Source organism: Megalops cyprinoides, chromosome 10, assembly GCF_013368585.1.
Source record: "Megalops cyprinoides isolate fMegCyp1 chromosome 10, fMegCyp1.pri, whole genome shotgun sequence".
NCBI lineage: Eukaryota > Metazoa > Chordata > Actinopteri > Elopiformes > Megalopidae > Megalops > Megalops cyprinoides.
In genome coordinates this window covers 22,259,466-22,276,691 of record NC_050592.1, presented here as the reverse complement: position 1 = coordinate 22,276,691, position 17,226 = coordinate 22,259,466, and the positions used below count along the sequence as shown (strand labels likewise).

The 17,226-nt window shown below is 41.3% G+C and overlaps 1 protein-coding gene across 1 annotated transcript in view; it reads left to right on the top strand.

The window, feature by feature from the left end:
- The window catches only part of nek11 (NIMA-related kinase 11), a 57,869-nt gene that overhangs the window by 33,956 nt on the left and 6,687 nt on the right, over nt 1-17,226 (top strand). The window contains exons 12-14 of the mRNA XM_036539535.1: nt 8,687-8,826; nt 11,968-12,028; nt 13,982-14,078. Coding sequence (XP_036395428.1) covers nt 8,687-8,826; nt 11,968-12,028; nt 13,982-14,078 — 298 coding nt within the window. The remainder of the gene's footprint in view (nt 1-8,686; nt 8,827-11,967; nt 12,029-13,981; nt 14,079-17,226) is intronic.

Here is a 17,226-nt window from a genome sequence, read left to right as displayed (position 1 = left end):
AGTCAAAGCAGAAATACAGAATGTGAGGTCGGTGCAGAATCAAGCCGTATCATTGTTTGCCTGCAGGTTCCTTTGTATATAGATTCCATAAGGACTTTGAGTGTGTGTGCAAGCTTTCTGTGTTATCACTAGGTAGTGATTAGCAGGTAGTGAGTTGTAGAGCAGGTTGGGCACAGGGTCTGGGGTCTGGGAGGGTGGTTTTGCTCTGGGTGCCATACTATCACAGGTGTCTCTGTTGACTGCCAGCACACAGAGAGACACCTGTTCCTCAAGTAAGGAGAAGGAACAGTTGTGGGGGGGGGGGGGGGGCTTCCTGATGGTCATTACCAAAGTCTGTATGAAGCTGCCTCCAATAAGACCCCTCCCTAAATTCCTAATGTCACTCCCAGAGGTAGGCTAGGAGTGTGGGGGTCTCTGATGCAATGACCTAGTGATGTAGTTTCAGGACAGCCCCAGAGATGGTGAGCATTAGAGAGACCTAGTGATGTAGTGTCAGGACAGCCCCAGAGATGGTGAGCATTAGAGAGACATGATTTCTGCCCACAGGCCCTGGGAACATAATGCCTGGCTTTGCCTGATGTCCTGGAACTCCAGTGCGGCCCTGTGGGGCCCAGCACAATCCTAGATGAGAAGGATGTGAAAATAATGCTACTGAATGTGTAATTTGTATAACAGCAGTCATTTTCACCTATGAGGCAGAAGATGTGCTTTAAAACAACTCATTTACACATTTCAATGAACATTCAGTGGCCTTATGCGCACTCAGTGAGACGCTAATGCAGCTGTGCTTATAGAGTGCCCAGCTTTATTGTAAACCTTCTGTAAGTGTTGCCTTCTCTTCTGTGTGTATATCAATCTGTGTGTAATCTTAGCCCATATCCTGAGTCAAATCTTATTTTAGGAGTTTTATTCCTGTTGATATTCCTTGTGCATGTAACAGGCAGGCTCTTGTCTGGCCGGAAATCTAGTTGTAAAAGGTTAATTAGGTTCTCTCACATTTCAAATGTTAATTGTTGACCCATAAACTATTCTGGCCAATGAGAACACCTAGTGTCCGGTGCTTCACCACAGTGGCAGTGCCAGCCATTATCTTGCGAGTGCACAGTTATGTGATGGCTCTTTATAATCAGAAATCTGGTATTCATTGCTAAACAACTTTGTTTATATTGCTTTCCAGTTCAGTGTCACAGTGAACTTTCATGCATACACCCTGGCAAGTTTTGAATGGATGAATTGATTTTATGTACCATTGATTGTAAAACCTAGGTAGGCTTCCATTCTCCAGAAACTGGTGAAATCTGAGTCTGAAGCTGTGCACACTTTGAAAGTCGTCTACTTGGAAATGGTACTGTTTCCTTGACTGAATGAGCGCCACACTTGCACCAGATGATAATTTTGCTGGAAAACATTATCATTATCATAAAGAAAACAGCTAAATGATTATTGGTTGCTTTCCTGACCCCATAATCATGTTGTACAATAATAACAATAAATCTTAAAGGGCACATGTCAAAAAAACGCAAATCATTCATCCATCTGGGGCTACGATCAGATTATGAATGTTGTAATTATAGAGTTCAGACAGTTCAATGGAGGATTTTCAAAGACAAAAGCACATGGCTGTCGGATTTACATTTTTGATGATTCTTATTGGAATTTTATGTTGATGTACTCCTTTGCCAACAACATTAAGTATACTGTGTAGTGTCTTTTTCAAAGGTGAATCAAAGAAACAAAGAAACAAGATAATCTTTGCATTGGCATTTGGCAATGGTAAGCATTTTTTGAGTAATTAGCATTTTTTGAGTAATTAGCGCTTAATTAATTGATTTGTATCGAATATGTCCTTACTTTTATTGGCGCACCCCTATTTTTATTTATTGAAGAAATTTTAGCCAGTCCATTTTTTGCCAGTCCTGCAAAAGATAAAGTTAGTGGACCATGGGACTGGGGTTGAGTGTATACCTTTATCTTATCAAGTGCATTTAAATGCATCATAGTTATTAAGGGATTAAGCATGTTTATCGAGCAGGCTTTGGAAGGCTGTTGTGAGAGAAGGAAACACTGTCCTAAATGTGAGTACATATGTGGCCATATATCAGTAATGCAAAAGAGATAGCAGCACCATTATTGTGTATTCCAGGAAGATGCTGGCTTTACAAATCAAATTTATTTGTTTAGTTATTTATCTATTCATGTTTTGTTCACCCCATAGAATATTGCTTCTTCCTCCCCCAATAATAACAATGCACAAATGAGATATAACAATATATTTACACCATATTTGTAATAATGCAAGAACATAAGGTTATAATCATGAGGACATCATGAGGACCATTCAACTTATCATTACACCTAAACTGTAATAATAATAAAAAAACAAAAACATACATATTGAGACTTTGATATTTGGCTAAGGTCAGGTTGGCTTATGTTTTGGATTGTACATTATTTTTTCATAAGATTTCTACTGCTGCTCTTTCTGCAACAAAGGGAATGGGCTCGGTCTCGGAGAGCTGATTGCTCTGTCACTTAGAGTCTTTAATTAACTCCTTCAACCACTCATGTTAATCACAGCTTCCTAATAGGCCCACTCAAGTCTCAAAGTGTTTCCCCTATCCTGAATAAATATAATTTCCAAAGCAAAATACTGTCTGCAAACCTACCAAATAATAAATATTATAAAATTAGCCTCCCACTGGCAGAGATGTGGACTTGAGTCATATGACCTGGACCTAAGCGTGACTAGTTTTGTAGACCAGACAAAATACAAGTTAAATATATTTTTTAAATAAGAATTTGCTAAAAAGAATTTAGCCAATTTGATTATTTGTAAGCTACATAATTAGCTAGGTAATTAGTGCAAATAATGACTGTAACTTAGACGGAACTTACTCAGTGGTGAGCTATGACACAATCAGAAAAAACACAACATAGATAAATCAATAGTAAGGTAAGAACAATCAGGTTTTGTACCACATCTATATATACAGCTTTCCATGGGGGGGGGGTGGCATTGTTCAAGCCCATTCATCAAGTTCAGTACTAGGCTACTTTTTGTTAATGTTACTAGCGTTGCTTTTTCAAATGTTAGGAATCTGTCTTAGAGTTTCCGAATAAAAGATTTCAGAACTTATTACTTTCTTAATGAGAATGCAGTTCTCTGGTGATAAAATATATCACCTTCAGTCACTAAAACTTTGAGGACCTCTGCGAGTTTAAGCTAGTGTAACTAGCTGGCCCGATATGTTAAAAAAGTCCAGTTTGACAGATTTTGATGACTTCAGTCATGTTTTGTATGTATTGTTAGGTAATTGAGCACTAGCTATTCATGTCTCTGTACATGTAGCTTTTGAATCTAGGAATCTAGCCCATAACTACTATCAGTTGACAGAAACTATATGACCCATCTGTCAGTCAGGATTACAGTGAAAAGTTACATTTATGTTTTTTCTAATTGTTCAAGGCCAAAACAGTGGAGGGCATATTTTCTGAACGGGGTACTGTGTGTACAGCAGTGTTGTGATCTTTGTTAGGTATTTCTGTTTTGTTTTTGCTATCTCCCATGTTTGAGCAAGCTGCTATATATAACTAGCCTATTTACCTACTTACCTGCAATCAGTAATCATGTCCAGTTTTGCTTATTTATTTGCTCATTTATTAGATCTAATTCGAAAAGACATAACAAAGGCCAGAGTCTCTCTTTCAGTCCACCACTGACAAGGTGGATGTTCTTTTGAAAGAAATAGCTGGGCTGTTTTCCAGCAATAAATAATTAAATAAAAAAGTGGTTGTCAATACCCCATCGTCTCCTGTTCTGGTCTCTGAACAGAACCCGAGACTTTTAAGTCAGGACTTGAGACTCACTTTGGACTTTGGGCAAGTGTGACTTTGTCCTGTATCTGCCTACTGGTCCCCATTTCCTCAGGCCAGACCTGTTTTCTTAGGGCAAGCAGTCTCACCTCTATCCAATATTTGAAGCAGGGATTATGTCATCATCTGTTTGTGTCTGCCTGTCTCTTTGGGAAGAGCAGGGATTATGTCATCATCTCTTTGTTGTCTGCCTGTCTCTTTGGGAATAGAATAACTGAGAATTTATTGACAGGTTTGAATGAAACTTAAATGAGACATGCTTTACTATTGATGGCCACTCTGGTTTTCTGGGTATGCTTCTGGCTCTTTTCAACAACCTGGCATCTTGTTTGTGGATTGTACAAGGAGAAATGGAACTGTATTGAACACAATATCAGTGTCACAGCTGGGCTGACACAGCAATTATCTGGTGACCTGAGAAGAGCTCTTCTTCAAATGTGAGCATTGCTACCCTGATCAAAGTCAGTTAATTAATTCTCTGAATAATGTATGCACTGTATCCAGTCAATTGCAGTGGATGGATCAGGATGACAGTTATGTCAATTAAATTAAATCATTTTCATATACAAGGAAAGTTAAGGATCACGATTCCCCAAGCTCTGAAGATGATATAGGCGGTAAGCAGCTTGCTAACTGTAACAACAGGGTGAATGCACTGGAGACCAAACTTTTGATCAAGTGGGTGTCAGAAGAGCACACCTAGGCTTGTTTGCATTATTGCATTAGCAATTCTGGTAATACATTAACATTGCTAATTTAAATCAATGAACCTGCATATCTTCAGGGGTGAGGGGCAAGTTGAAAAATGCTGATTTGTTTCTCAAGCATCTCAAGATCATTAGCCTGTTTTTTTTTGTTTTTATTTAATTTGTTACTGAATGCCATTTTTCAAAAACCATGCAATTAAAGCCACTGTATTTGATAAAACATAGCCTCTCTTCATGGCTTGTGCCCTCTGCCCTCCCTTACTCCCAGATCCTCCACAACCATTATTTTAAGATCAGTGGAAACCAATTCATCTTGCAGCCTCCTGGTATCAGAGAAATGAACACCAAGGTCACATTTTCAATAACGACACTGTAGTATAATTAACAGACTGTGAGAGAGAACCTCTCCCTTTCCCAAAGTCAGCATTATCCATAACTTTGAGGGACATTAGCAAAGCTATACTGCGCATTGAAAATATGTCTCTGTCTAGACCCTTCCCTTTTCCCCCTATTACCTTGCACCGAAAGGATATATCAGGATAGAAAAACAAAAACTCTTACCATACTCTGGTAAACGTATCTTTTCTGATAGGCAAAATAAATAAGGATATGAGTATATATAATGGCAACTGTGGAGAAACTGGAGAAATATCCATGTCAATAATTTCTAATTTATTATCAGTTCTAGACTGCCCTCATTTAAAATATTACACAGAACCCACTTCACACAAATATGTACATTTATTTATTTAGCTGTCTGATTTGATTGGCAGCTCAATTATTAGTTTTAATATGTACAAACTATGACTTAAGGAGTGGACAATAACGTGTCTGTGGGATAAAGTTAAATTTCAAAATACTTTTCCATAGTTGTGCCTTTTTTATTCATTCAAATTTCCTCCCTAGATGTGTTGTTTTTTATTCCCTTTTTCTCAAAAATGGTTAAAGACTAATCAGTTCTGTCTCCACAAAGAACAAATTTCAAATCTGAATCTGAAATGCAATGATTCAAATGGGGACACTTTATTGGGTTGTGGTGATAAGTAGACACGTTTTATTACTCTGTCAACTGCTGAAAGATTTACGTAGACAGTCATTTTAAATTTTACTGCTGTATATGTAGGAATTGGATGAATAATATATAAGCCTTTTTTGAGACAGATGGCCCAGAACCTACGTACTTTGAGAAGCTGGAAGTGTCTGTACCTAGTATGCAGTTTGTACACTTGTGTCTTTTAGTCACATTGGCCCCATTACTCACAGTGACACTCTCATCCACAGTTGGTTTTGTACCCCCACAACCAAATTGGCTTTGCTTGGGAATGTATAGATAGTGTTTCAGATGATAAGACTTAGAATAATCTTTAGTTTTTTTTTTTTTGTTTGTTTTGTTTTGGTTTTTTTTTTTTTTTTTGTCAATCCTTTATGTCTGGATTTTCCAAGGTCACAGAAGTCTTGTTCTCCTTCAATACAATATTGTGATAACAATAACATTTGTTTATATTTATGTTTATATGAATTCAATGTGTATACATATATGATTTTTTAATATTTTTTATATGTTTTATATTTATTTTTTATTGTTTTGTGCATTTTAAATGAGAGTGATTTAATCTCTAAGCAATATGGAGTGTCTGTCTCTTGTCTCTCCCCACATGTACTTTCTATCTCTCTCCAGTAGAAGAGTGGATTAAATTCATCTTACTTTCCACCAAGTCCCAGTACCAGCTGGCTATCTCATCCACTCCTTCCCCATTGCAAGACACCTCCAGCTCAGCCAGTTACAGCCTTGCTCATGTAGCCCCACACCGACTGCTTGTCTTCATTTTCTGAGCCCTCATTTCAGAAAGCTCTGAGGCATCTGTCTCTCTTTCTTTCTGTCTCCTTCTCTCACTCCCTTTGTCACTTTCTTGTTTTCGCTCTCTTGCTGTGGGCATTACAGAGGACCTAAATGAGCCCATTAGCTGCCTAGTGTGCAGATGGAGAGCCATGAACGAAAGAATGACACCGCATTGCAGACAATGCTCTTCTCTTCCTCTGGGCTTCGCAAACATTTTTAAGCCTGGGCAGTCTTTAAATTGGATTACACGGAAGCAAGTGTGTAATTGCAAATTAGATCACCCCAAAAGCACCTGTGCAACTGATTAGATAAGCAAACATGTAGTGGTATGTATGCCAAATGTGGCAGCTGGGCCACATCTAACTGACACAGATAAGGGAAAACACAGTTTTGTTTCTCCATGAGAAGGGCAGCTCGCAGGATGCACAGCCATTCTCTCCTAGCACCAGCGACACATCTATGATCTCCCTTGTGAGTCACTGCTCCAGGAAAAGCAGTTGATTTCACATCTTTTACCATGTCAGATGCTTCAAAATCTGTCAGCACAAATCTGCTTTGAAGAGACGTGCAGTACCTGTGAAAATATGGTGTGTAATATGTGTGTAAAACATTAAATGTAATATAGAGATGGTAATGACTGCTAATGACTAAATTATTCTGATCCCGATGTCTGCATTTTGAATATTTGTAGATGTTCACATTCTTGTAACTACAAACTCTGATGTCTGAGTATGTTCATTTATCATTATTCATTTAATTGGCAGATGTCCTTATCAAGGGAAAGTGACAGATTACGGCTCACGTTTCACAGATTTGTTCAGCTGGATGTTTACACAAACAGTTCAGCTGGAGTACCTTGGTAAAGCGTAACCAGAGCCAACCTGGGAATTGAACACGCAATGTTCAACTTTCAAGCCCAGTTCTGTCAGTGTTGTTGAGCGTGTTTGTGTGACCACAGTGCCTGGCTGACGACTCTTGTGGGAAAGATGCTGTCACAGCGGCAGTCGAGAACTGCAGACAAGTGGCTGAGAGGCTGTGGTTAGCTATAACATGGGGCCCCTGGCGGTTTGATGCCCCTGGCTGGAAAATGATCACTGTGTGGCAGTTCCAGCTAGTCAGGACACAGGGGGTGGCAGGTGAAATCATCCTACTGATGCAACAGCAGTATTCCAGTGCTTTGGCTCCACGCCTCCCTGGTTTACTGTTGGTTTACTTTCCATACCAGACTGGAAACTATCCTGCTAGATCACTATCCTGTTCTTCCACTGATCTCTAAGCACTTACCCTGGAGTTCATTTTCAAAGAATTACTTTTACAGATTTCAGGGTCCAATTAGATATGAATATGATGAATTAGATATGAACACTGACAGTATGGTAATTATTTTTGAGGCAACAACCCTAGAAAAGTCACTTAAGCTATGTAAGTGTGACAGCTTTATTCAGCGGAAATGAGGATATAAAGAGTATGCAGTTCATTGGTTTTGTCTTGTAATACAAACAAACAACAACACTGAAACTTTAAATTGCCTTTTCACAGCATTTTAGCACCACTATTGACATCAAATGATGCCTGTTTGTGTAATTTACATTGCATTTAGTCAGAGAATATTACAGATAAATGCCAATGTCTTTATGAAAAATCTGGTGATTTAGAAATTCAAAGTTTAGACTTGTTACTCTGTGACTCTGTGATATGGCATCTTAAGGTTATTTGAGCAATGAAAGAGCAGAGATTGAAAGTGTTGGTCACTCAGTTACAGTGCTTTAATGTGAATGACTCCATCCCACACTTTGTTTATTAACTAGGTCTTTAGTCCTCATCATCCGCAAGGATTTGATTGGATCATTCTTGGCTCCCACTTTGGAAGTCTGTCCATCTTTTGCATACACTTTTCCATTTCACTCTGTTTTTGGCGTGATCGTGGAGGACAGTCTCTGCTCTGCCTGCCTGCAATGTGCAATGTGCCATATACTGTGACAAACCTGTTATGAAGTGTTGTAGAGTGACAAATTTAAAAATGCCATAAATGATCATTTCGTTTATCTCATTGACGGTCAAAGGCTTTGTGTGGTGTAAGAAGTGACAACAATAGCATTATTTGTTTCAGTTCTGAATGCTAAGGACAAAACATATGGTGGTAACACTGAATGACAACCCCAGATAATGTCTAAATGTCTATGACTGCATTCAGTGTTTTCAGTAACCAAAGTTACTTCTTCATGTGTGTGTCTGTATTTATCTGTGTGTGTTTGTATGTGCACAGAGATTCCTGAGGATCCACAGACTGCAGAGGCATACTATTACAAAGATGGATTTGAGTCCTGCTCTGATGAGGATGAAGAGGATGAGGAAGGCTATGAAGATGAGAAGTCGTTCGAAACCGTACATAAAACGTGTGGGCAGGTAGAATGTCCTTTTTCTAGGTTCAGCCACACAACTATCAGCTTTCTGAAAATGCAAAATGATTGGCAGTCAGCTCCTTTCTCTTGCATGATAGTAAAGGAATAGGTTCCTCATGAAAAGAATTTGCTCAACGAGAGGCACTAGAAGTCACAAATCACTGCTCATTTTGTGAATATGCACATGCTACTCAGTGTAGCAGGATATTTACTAAAAGTAATTATGTAAATGAAGACAGCTCCAAACTATCAATGTAAATATTGTTACTGGCTATTAACAGCTCATTTTGCAGAGAGGTCGGGTTATGAACAGGTGTCATGATCTGGAGGTTTAAGTGGTAGGCATGGTCATCGTTAACAAAGTGAACAACATAACTATGGGCAATGTCAATAAGGTCTGCTCTGAAAAGAGCAAGAGTACACCATTTAAACACATGTAGTGTATTATTGTAAAGACTGGTCAATATTTGTCATTCATGATCTCGCCTTCTCCATATTCCTGATCTGATCTGTGCAAGTAAACAGTTACTCCTGAAGTTAAATAGGACATGCACAGATAATGTAGATGTGAGTGTGGTCTCACTCTCTGTACCCATGCAAGATAGACGTTCACCCAGTGGTACATGGGTACGGTGAATTTCCACCGTGTTTTAACTTGTGCAGTGTCTCCCAAGTGTTGGGAAACTGAACATGTTCCTGCAGTCATCAAGCAGCCACAACAGTGCTCCCAAGCCAGATGTGCACTGACATCTCTTAGCATTAATAGCCACATCTGGATCAAATTACCTGCATTCATCTTGTATTACAATGTCATAGTGTCCTATCTGCTGCAGGCGTGCTCCTTTTGTGACACAACACATCAAGGAACTGAAACTTGAGACAACACTTACAGAAAGCATTTCTATGTCAAGTATCAGCTTTCTTTCTGTTCTTTTCCAATATAGAGCCATATGCATGCCTATCGTAATGCAACATTTAGAAACAGTAATTGTTTGGTTGCTGGTCTGAACACACCCATTTCCATATGTGAAGTCACATACCATACATTCTTTTTCTAAGTCATTTTCATCTAAGGGCGTGTACGTCACCACAGCATCAACTTTTGTTTGTTCCATAAAGTGAAAATGCTACCTGGAGGAACTCACTCTCGGTTTTTGTAGATTTCACTGTTTCCCCCATTACTTGTGTGGAGGTGCGGCAAAGTCTAGCACACAATAGATGCGTGCCCCTTCCCTTTCGGAAACAGCACACCAAGCAGAATCGTGATAGCTGAAAAATAATAACAGGGACGGTGACTCGCCAAACGAGGCTTGGCAGGGAGACGTCTCATTTGGAGAGAGAGAGAGATAACTGGCTTTGGGGATACAAAGCTTTGAGTGAATTTAGAATTTTCTGCCATCCTGATCTCTGGTGAGGTATTTGGATGGCTGGAGCAGGAACACTTTCAGCTCATCATTGATAAGGTTTCAGATGAACAGGAGAAGCCTTCTCATGCACATATTTTGTGACTATTTTGACAGGAATGGTGAACTACACAAAAAGAATGAACTGCAGGAAGAAAATGCCTTTTGCCATGATTTGTCCAAGTTTATCGATCAACCAATCAATCAATCAGTTAGTCAATTTGTTTGGCTGACTGACTTTGTATCTGTCTAGTCAGTTCTGAGGATATAATTACACTATATTATATTACATTATATATGTCATGCATTATATTTTACAAACTTGATATCAACCAAACCAAAAGGATGAGCACCTTCTTAAGGGACCAACAGCTCTCCCCAGATAATGTCAGTGTTATACAAGGTCAATGTGCATTTCAAATGTCATTAGCCTAATTATCACCTAACTCTCAAGGTATGTCAGAGTCATTTCTTGAGTGAAGCAAAAGCACTTCATTCTTAGATATGGCAAAAAGAGTATGTGTCTTACTGTGTCTTACTGAAGGCCACATGCTACTGTGTGATCCTAATGGTGTGGCAGTGTCTCTCCCTGAATGTCTCCAGGCTGTTTTGCTCGGATCTTCCCACCCCACTATTAGTTCTGACAAGCTGAGGTAGATTAAAACTATTTGTCACTGTTGGGAAAGTAGCAGAATCATATAACCAAACTGAAATTGGAGAAAGGGATGAGGTAGACTTCTGCCTGGTAGTAATTCTGAAATGAAAGTTCAGCCACGGTGCACGTTCGGAATTTGTGCCGTCAGTTTCTGTTGGACTTGTCTGCTCGCAGCTGAGGAGTATTCAAGAAAGACCAGTGCAGCTATGCTGCTGCGTATTAGAGATGTCTCTATACAAGTAGGCCGTCAGTGGCCGACTTCATCCCTGTTCTGAGGCGGGCTACTTTGGTAAATGCGGTTACAGTCTTTTGAGCTTATGTGAAATCTTGCCTGGCACCCCAGATCGATACGAGTAATGTTGTACAAACCACAGCTGGAACAGCGCAAGGCTATGGACAGGCCGTTGGGAACAAGGGAAACTACATTCAGAGATCTTGGCATCCCTCTGTGTCATATTCTTGTCATGTTGCGGGGAAGAGTATGTGTGACCTAAAAATGTCATCAGAGGTCACTGGCATGCACAGTCCTTCATGGCAAACCAAAGTCCCTGGGGACTAAATAATGGGAAGGCGGTATGGCGAATCTCAGTTTTTGTGCCGCCTGTTCCGGTGCCTCTGTCAAACACATGAATGATCAGGACTGGTCTAGATGACAGTTTTCAGCTCTTCGTATCCTAGGTCAGCTATGATGACACAGAGACAGCATGTTGGAACTGACAAATATGTATGATTGATGCATATGCCAGCATTCTCTATGAAGTTAGATAAAAGGTAAAAAAAAAAGGTTAATAAAAAGTTATAGTTTAATTTACTGTTGTTTTACAGTTGTTTGACCACACAATGTGTGTACTACACACTGGATGCTAGAAAAGTGTGCTGTTGTTTTTGGCCTGTTTTTGACCTTGACCTAAACATTACAAATATAGGAAAAACAGGGATATGAAGCTGCAGTGGCTGAGCTTCTCTAAGAAAGCAGTTCTTTGAGGTGTCCAATGATAAACCAGAGCCACCTTTACAGGTTGAAGGCACTGAACATCTTCAGCTGACGAGATGATTGGTCACTGATCATTATTTCTCATGTGTCTAGGACAGTGACATGGAGGCCATGGTGAAGTATATGGAAGATGTTCTGGAAAGTGAATCCAGCGGTGAGTGTTCCCCCCAAAATTCATTAACCCTTTTGCCTGGTAGACATCCTAAATCCAAGATCACTTACAATGCCTTCAAACACAATGCTATTTGCAAAGCATCACTTTTCCTTGATTAATTGAAGTAATGCACCTTGGCTCAAGGTTACAAGAGTGTGCTGTACCTGGGTAACCAATCCAAAACCTCAGGTACACAGCTGTAACTACTAATCCACTCTGCGGTCTAATTCATAGTCTCCACTGATGTGGTGTGAACCGAATTTGGGACGCTTGTTTTATTATTTTGATGGTTCATTCCGTTCACTGAGACTATTACTTCATCTGATCCACAAAGGTCAGCCATTCTGTGCATGTGCACAGTATCGATCAAAAAAACCACTTCCCATGGATACTGGAAGGTTAAATAAAAATTGAAAAATAATAAACTCACAATGAATTTGTGGCGTTTTACTCACCCGCTAGCTCTCTCCTTCTCTGTTAGCATAGACCTAACAGCCTTGACCTTAAGGGCATGTGTTTAAGATGTGACATTTCTATCTGGGTTTGACTGGATAATTAGTAAGGTCAGAAGATATGGATTGTCTCTGAAGGTCACTGTGATACAGAATGGACAGGCTGGTATCCCAAACCACAGAGGCTGTAATTAAGGTCAATACAAGAGATTTATTAACTGGCACACGTGCACACACATACGCACACACACGCGCAGACCCACACACACATGCAGACCCACACGCACACACACACACACACACACACACACACACAACTCACACGCAGCTGACCCAGTCAACCATGTTGCTCATGTCAAATTCACCAGAGATCTCGACAGCTTGGAGACACCTCTTTCTTCTCACTCACCTGTACTGCTTTCAAATGTTTGAATTTATTATGTGCTGGCTGACATAAAACCTGAAACTTGAGGAAGTTTGAAAGTTTTTTTTTGTTTATTTTTACTTTTTTTTTTTTTTTTTTACTAAATTTCCCAATCTTTTGAGATGGAGATACAGGGAGGGATGCAACAAACCGGCCCGCTGAGCATTGTACTGTGACTTACGGGCTCAGCGAAGATGTCTTCAGTATGGCAATTCCTCGGCACGTCTTGAGCATTCTTTACATAAATCTATTCTTTAATAACTTGAACAGCTGAAGCTACCAGTACAGTATCATTTGGCAGCTGGTAGCTGCAGCCATTACTCTTCAAAGCAATGTAACATAAGAAGTGTATATCATTTCATTGCAGACAAGATGCCATTTGTTGTAAATAGACTCCCAAGGACGGAGATGATATTATGTTCTCAGCATCGATAACAGAAAAGAAAGGGAAAAAAAGAGGCATACATCTGGAATAATGTTGTGATGGATTGTTGCTACCCTGAGATGGGTTTCAGTGGAAGCTTGGCAAGTTGTTTTTCACTAGAAGAGAGCTACCGTCTCAGATAGGTTTGTGTCCCTCTGCGCAGTTTACAATATGGCTGGTGCAGGCAACAGGGAAGGCTTTATTTTTGTTATTATATTTAATTGATGTCCTTACTGCTGTGAGCATGCATGCATGTGTGCGCAAGTGTGTGTGTTTGTATGTGTCCGTGTGTGCTTTCATAGGTTTGTGCAAGTGTGTGTGCGTGTGTGTGTGTTTATGCGCATGTGTATGTGCAAGTGTGTGAGTTTGAGTATGTATGTTTGTGCACGCACATGTGTGTATGTGTGTGTGTGTGTGTACGAGTTTGAGTGTGTATGTTTGTGCATGTGTGAATGTGTCTGTCTGTCTGTCTGTGCATGCGTGTGTGTATTCATAGGCTTGTGCAAGTGTGTGTGTGTGTGTGTGTGTGTGTGTGTGTGTGTGTGAAGACTGTTGGTCAGGTGTCTGCCCTTGAGTTTACTTCCTTAGATCACAGAGGAAAGCAACGTTGGCTCTTCTGTAGGCGAGTGCTGAGGTGTGCTTGTTCCTTTCAGGATCGGAGACAGTGACGGAAGACGCTCATGTGAACCCCCAGGGGCCTGGAGTAATCAACTGCACGATGGCTGAGACCAGGCTGCAGCGTATGAGGGAGTGAGTATGGCACCTCTGCCCTTGCCCTTTCCCTCTTCCAGACCTTTGACCCTTGACCTGTTTCTGAATGAGTGTGTACAGCCAGGTCATCTCTGACTTCATCAAATTGATTTGTGTAATAAAATGATGTATTTGAGAATGCTCTCTTCAAAATGCATCATGCTTCTATTAATGCTTTTTCCCTTTTATGTTGCCTACTTTTGCAACCTCCAGTTGGATGTAATAGGCTTGTCTCTCTGCCGCAAACGCTGCACTCACGCAGGAGTGCTGGGGGATAACAAATATAATTGTCTGATACACTCGCAAGCTGGCTGTTTTCACACTATGTGTCATCCAGTGCACCACACTGAGCCAAATGCTTACCGCACACTGAGCCAAATGCTTACCAGAGGGTGGATGCTACTTCATTGACATCTTCCAAACAACCCCTGCGCAGAGCAGTGCTTGATTGCAGCCAGATGGGCAGCCCTTGCCAACATAGCCACTCTTATTCCCAACCAATTTGTTCCGCCTCTGTGGGCTTCCGCTCATTGTTGGGTGAAAGCACAGCTGAGATCGAATTCAGACCGTAGATCTCAGTTTTCATTCAAGGGATGTGCCTTAACTACTGAGCTACTTGGAAACCCTGGGGTACACTTAAAAAAAATTGAGGATTGCGACATCTCTCCCATCGGTATTGTACTGTAGAAGCATTCATTACAAAAAGAAATCTTGCACACTCTAAATATTTTATTCCAATTTACTGTGATCATCTGTCTTTTTAATGGCAGATGTAGCTATATTCACAATGGTGTTAGGGGCTGTGTTTTCAGCATTTCAGTGAACAGACCATCAGCACTAAGCCTTCCTCTGATATACCCTCTTTTTTCCTGCTGTCGGCATTTTCAAATCTTTCGTTTCCGACAATCACCCACCCCCAGAGATCCAGGCTATTCTTCAAAACACCAAAATGATTGGCAGTCAGAAAGCTTCTGTCACAAGGTCTGTGTCACCTGGCCCAGTTCTGTCAGGGTCTGACACTCACCTCTTACTGGTTGATTTCCTCTGAGACCAGTAACCGATGGTTCTCGTGGAGAAATGTGCGCGCCCTCTCGGAGTGAGGTGTTCTTGGTGATTCGCAGACACAACTTTTAGACAGATCTCCATGTCCCTCAGGACCAGCTCACCTCCCCACCCACAATTCCCCAAACATGTAGGAAATGTCTCTCTCCACAAGCCCAGTGTGATTCACTCCAGCAAGAAAACAACATTTTGACAAGCCAGACATGACCACTTCAGCCCTCAGCAAAGAGTTTAGGAGCAGAGTTCAACAAGACTGAATTAAGAGATGAGCCACAGGAACCAAAAGTGTAATGTAATTTTATATCCCTGGACAAAAGCAGGATGGGTAGGAGCAGTTTGAGTGGTTGTTGCATGGGTCAGTGTCAGTGGATTAGAATATTACAATTGTTGGTGCAGTAGGCATCTTGGTTGTCTTAGTCATTGCAGTAAACAGTGTTGACACAGGTTTCTTCAGTACTGTTGACCTGCCCGCTCTAGTGTCAAATCCTGGCACCGAAGGTACCGGCTCACTCACAAGCAGCAATTAAACTGTCCCTCCTTCACATCAAGCTTGGCCTTCAGAGATGAGAGGCTTTTTATTTTAATAAACTGGAGGACCGTCTCGAGGGGTAAGTGATGCGGTGCACTAATTGACTCGTGCCGTCTGTGAAGGAGGGCCGCTGCCGCTGCCTGTTTGATTAGATAAATCCTCAGCAATCTGGCCTCCCAGGCCCGAATTCAGGATTGCTTCAAGTGAGGGCTGAAGAGAGCTTGTGGACTGGGGGATGATTGGTCGCCTTTGACACAATACATGTGGATGAGACCCCATGGGATGCAGCAAACGAAAAATATGAACTAACTCTCTCTGGATGACAGATTAAATTTTGCTGGCAAATGCATTATACCACATATAGGGAGACTCCACTTGCCCACACCGTGGCCTCACCTCCTTGGATGGTTGACTGGCAGCTGGAGTTTTTTAGCAAGGTATGGACAGAGAGCATCGGGGTCCTCGGATAACACTGCTGTTTAAGGAGATCTCCTGTGTTTTCCCCCCATTGACAGGCTCCATTTACATATTCAGCTTTGGCTGATGTGCAGATTGACACAACAGCCCTGACAGGTGTTTCGGCCGATTGTTAGCATCTCTTAGACTGTCACTACAGGAGGTTGGTAGGTCTTACCATTTCCACCCAGGAACCCCTCACTGATTTTGGGTGGGGGGGTAGCATAGCCAATAAGGTTCCTAATGCACACAGTCCTTTTTTAATGTAGCCAGTGACCCCCCCCAGTTGGCACAATGTGGCTGATGACTCACATGCCCTGCACATCTTGAACAAAGCTGCCCCATTACGCCCCCTGCCCCCCCACCACCACTACCACCGCTCCCTCCCTAGGCCCCTGCCCAGCACCGTAATGAAATGAGTGTATTTCCTGTGGGAAAATGAATTACAACCTGTCATATCCCTCGCTGTTACAAAAGGAAAAAATAGCTTGGAGAACAGGTAGCAATTTACAAAGGCAGCCTTTTTGCTGTACCTGGGGCGGCTCATTGTTACGGTTTAGATTGTGGTGAGCGGTTTGGTGCCAGGGCTTAATTCTGCCCAGTACATTGCTAGCTTCCCTGGGGAGTAGGAAGTAGAGTGTCCATTTATGACTCCATGGTAACCTCTGCTGTTGTAAAAATTATCATTATTCCACCCTTTTTAAAGGCATTTATGGCATTTTCATACCCTGTGTCACAGTCTCTGCAAGTGTCATCAACTTCAGGCCCATAGGACTGGCATTGTCTGCAGAGATACGCCACCCTAGTTCTGTTGGCTCGTAGTGTAAGCACCCTTGTTTATGGGGCCACCGTGGATACGGGGCTACCAAAACCTGGTGTTGGAAGGCCACAGTGTCTACAGGGCTACTTAACCCTGGCCCTGTATGGATGTGAACATCACCACTCTCCATTTCTGAGATAACAGCCCTCCAGGACCAGGGCTGAGCAGCTGTACAAGAGTTTCACCAGTGCAGACATAAACAATCTATCCAAAACAGTGATGACTGTCAGAAAACGACGACTATCACCATGGATCTGTAAGATTTGAGAAATCAGAATTTA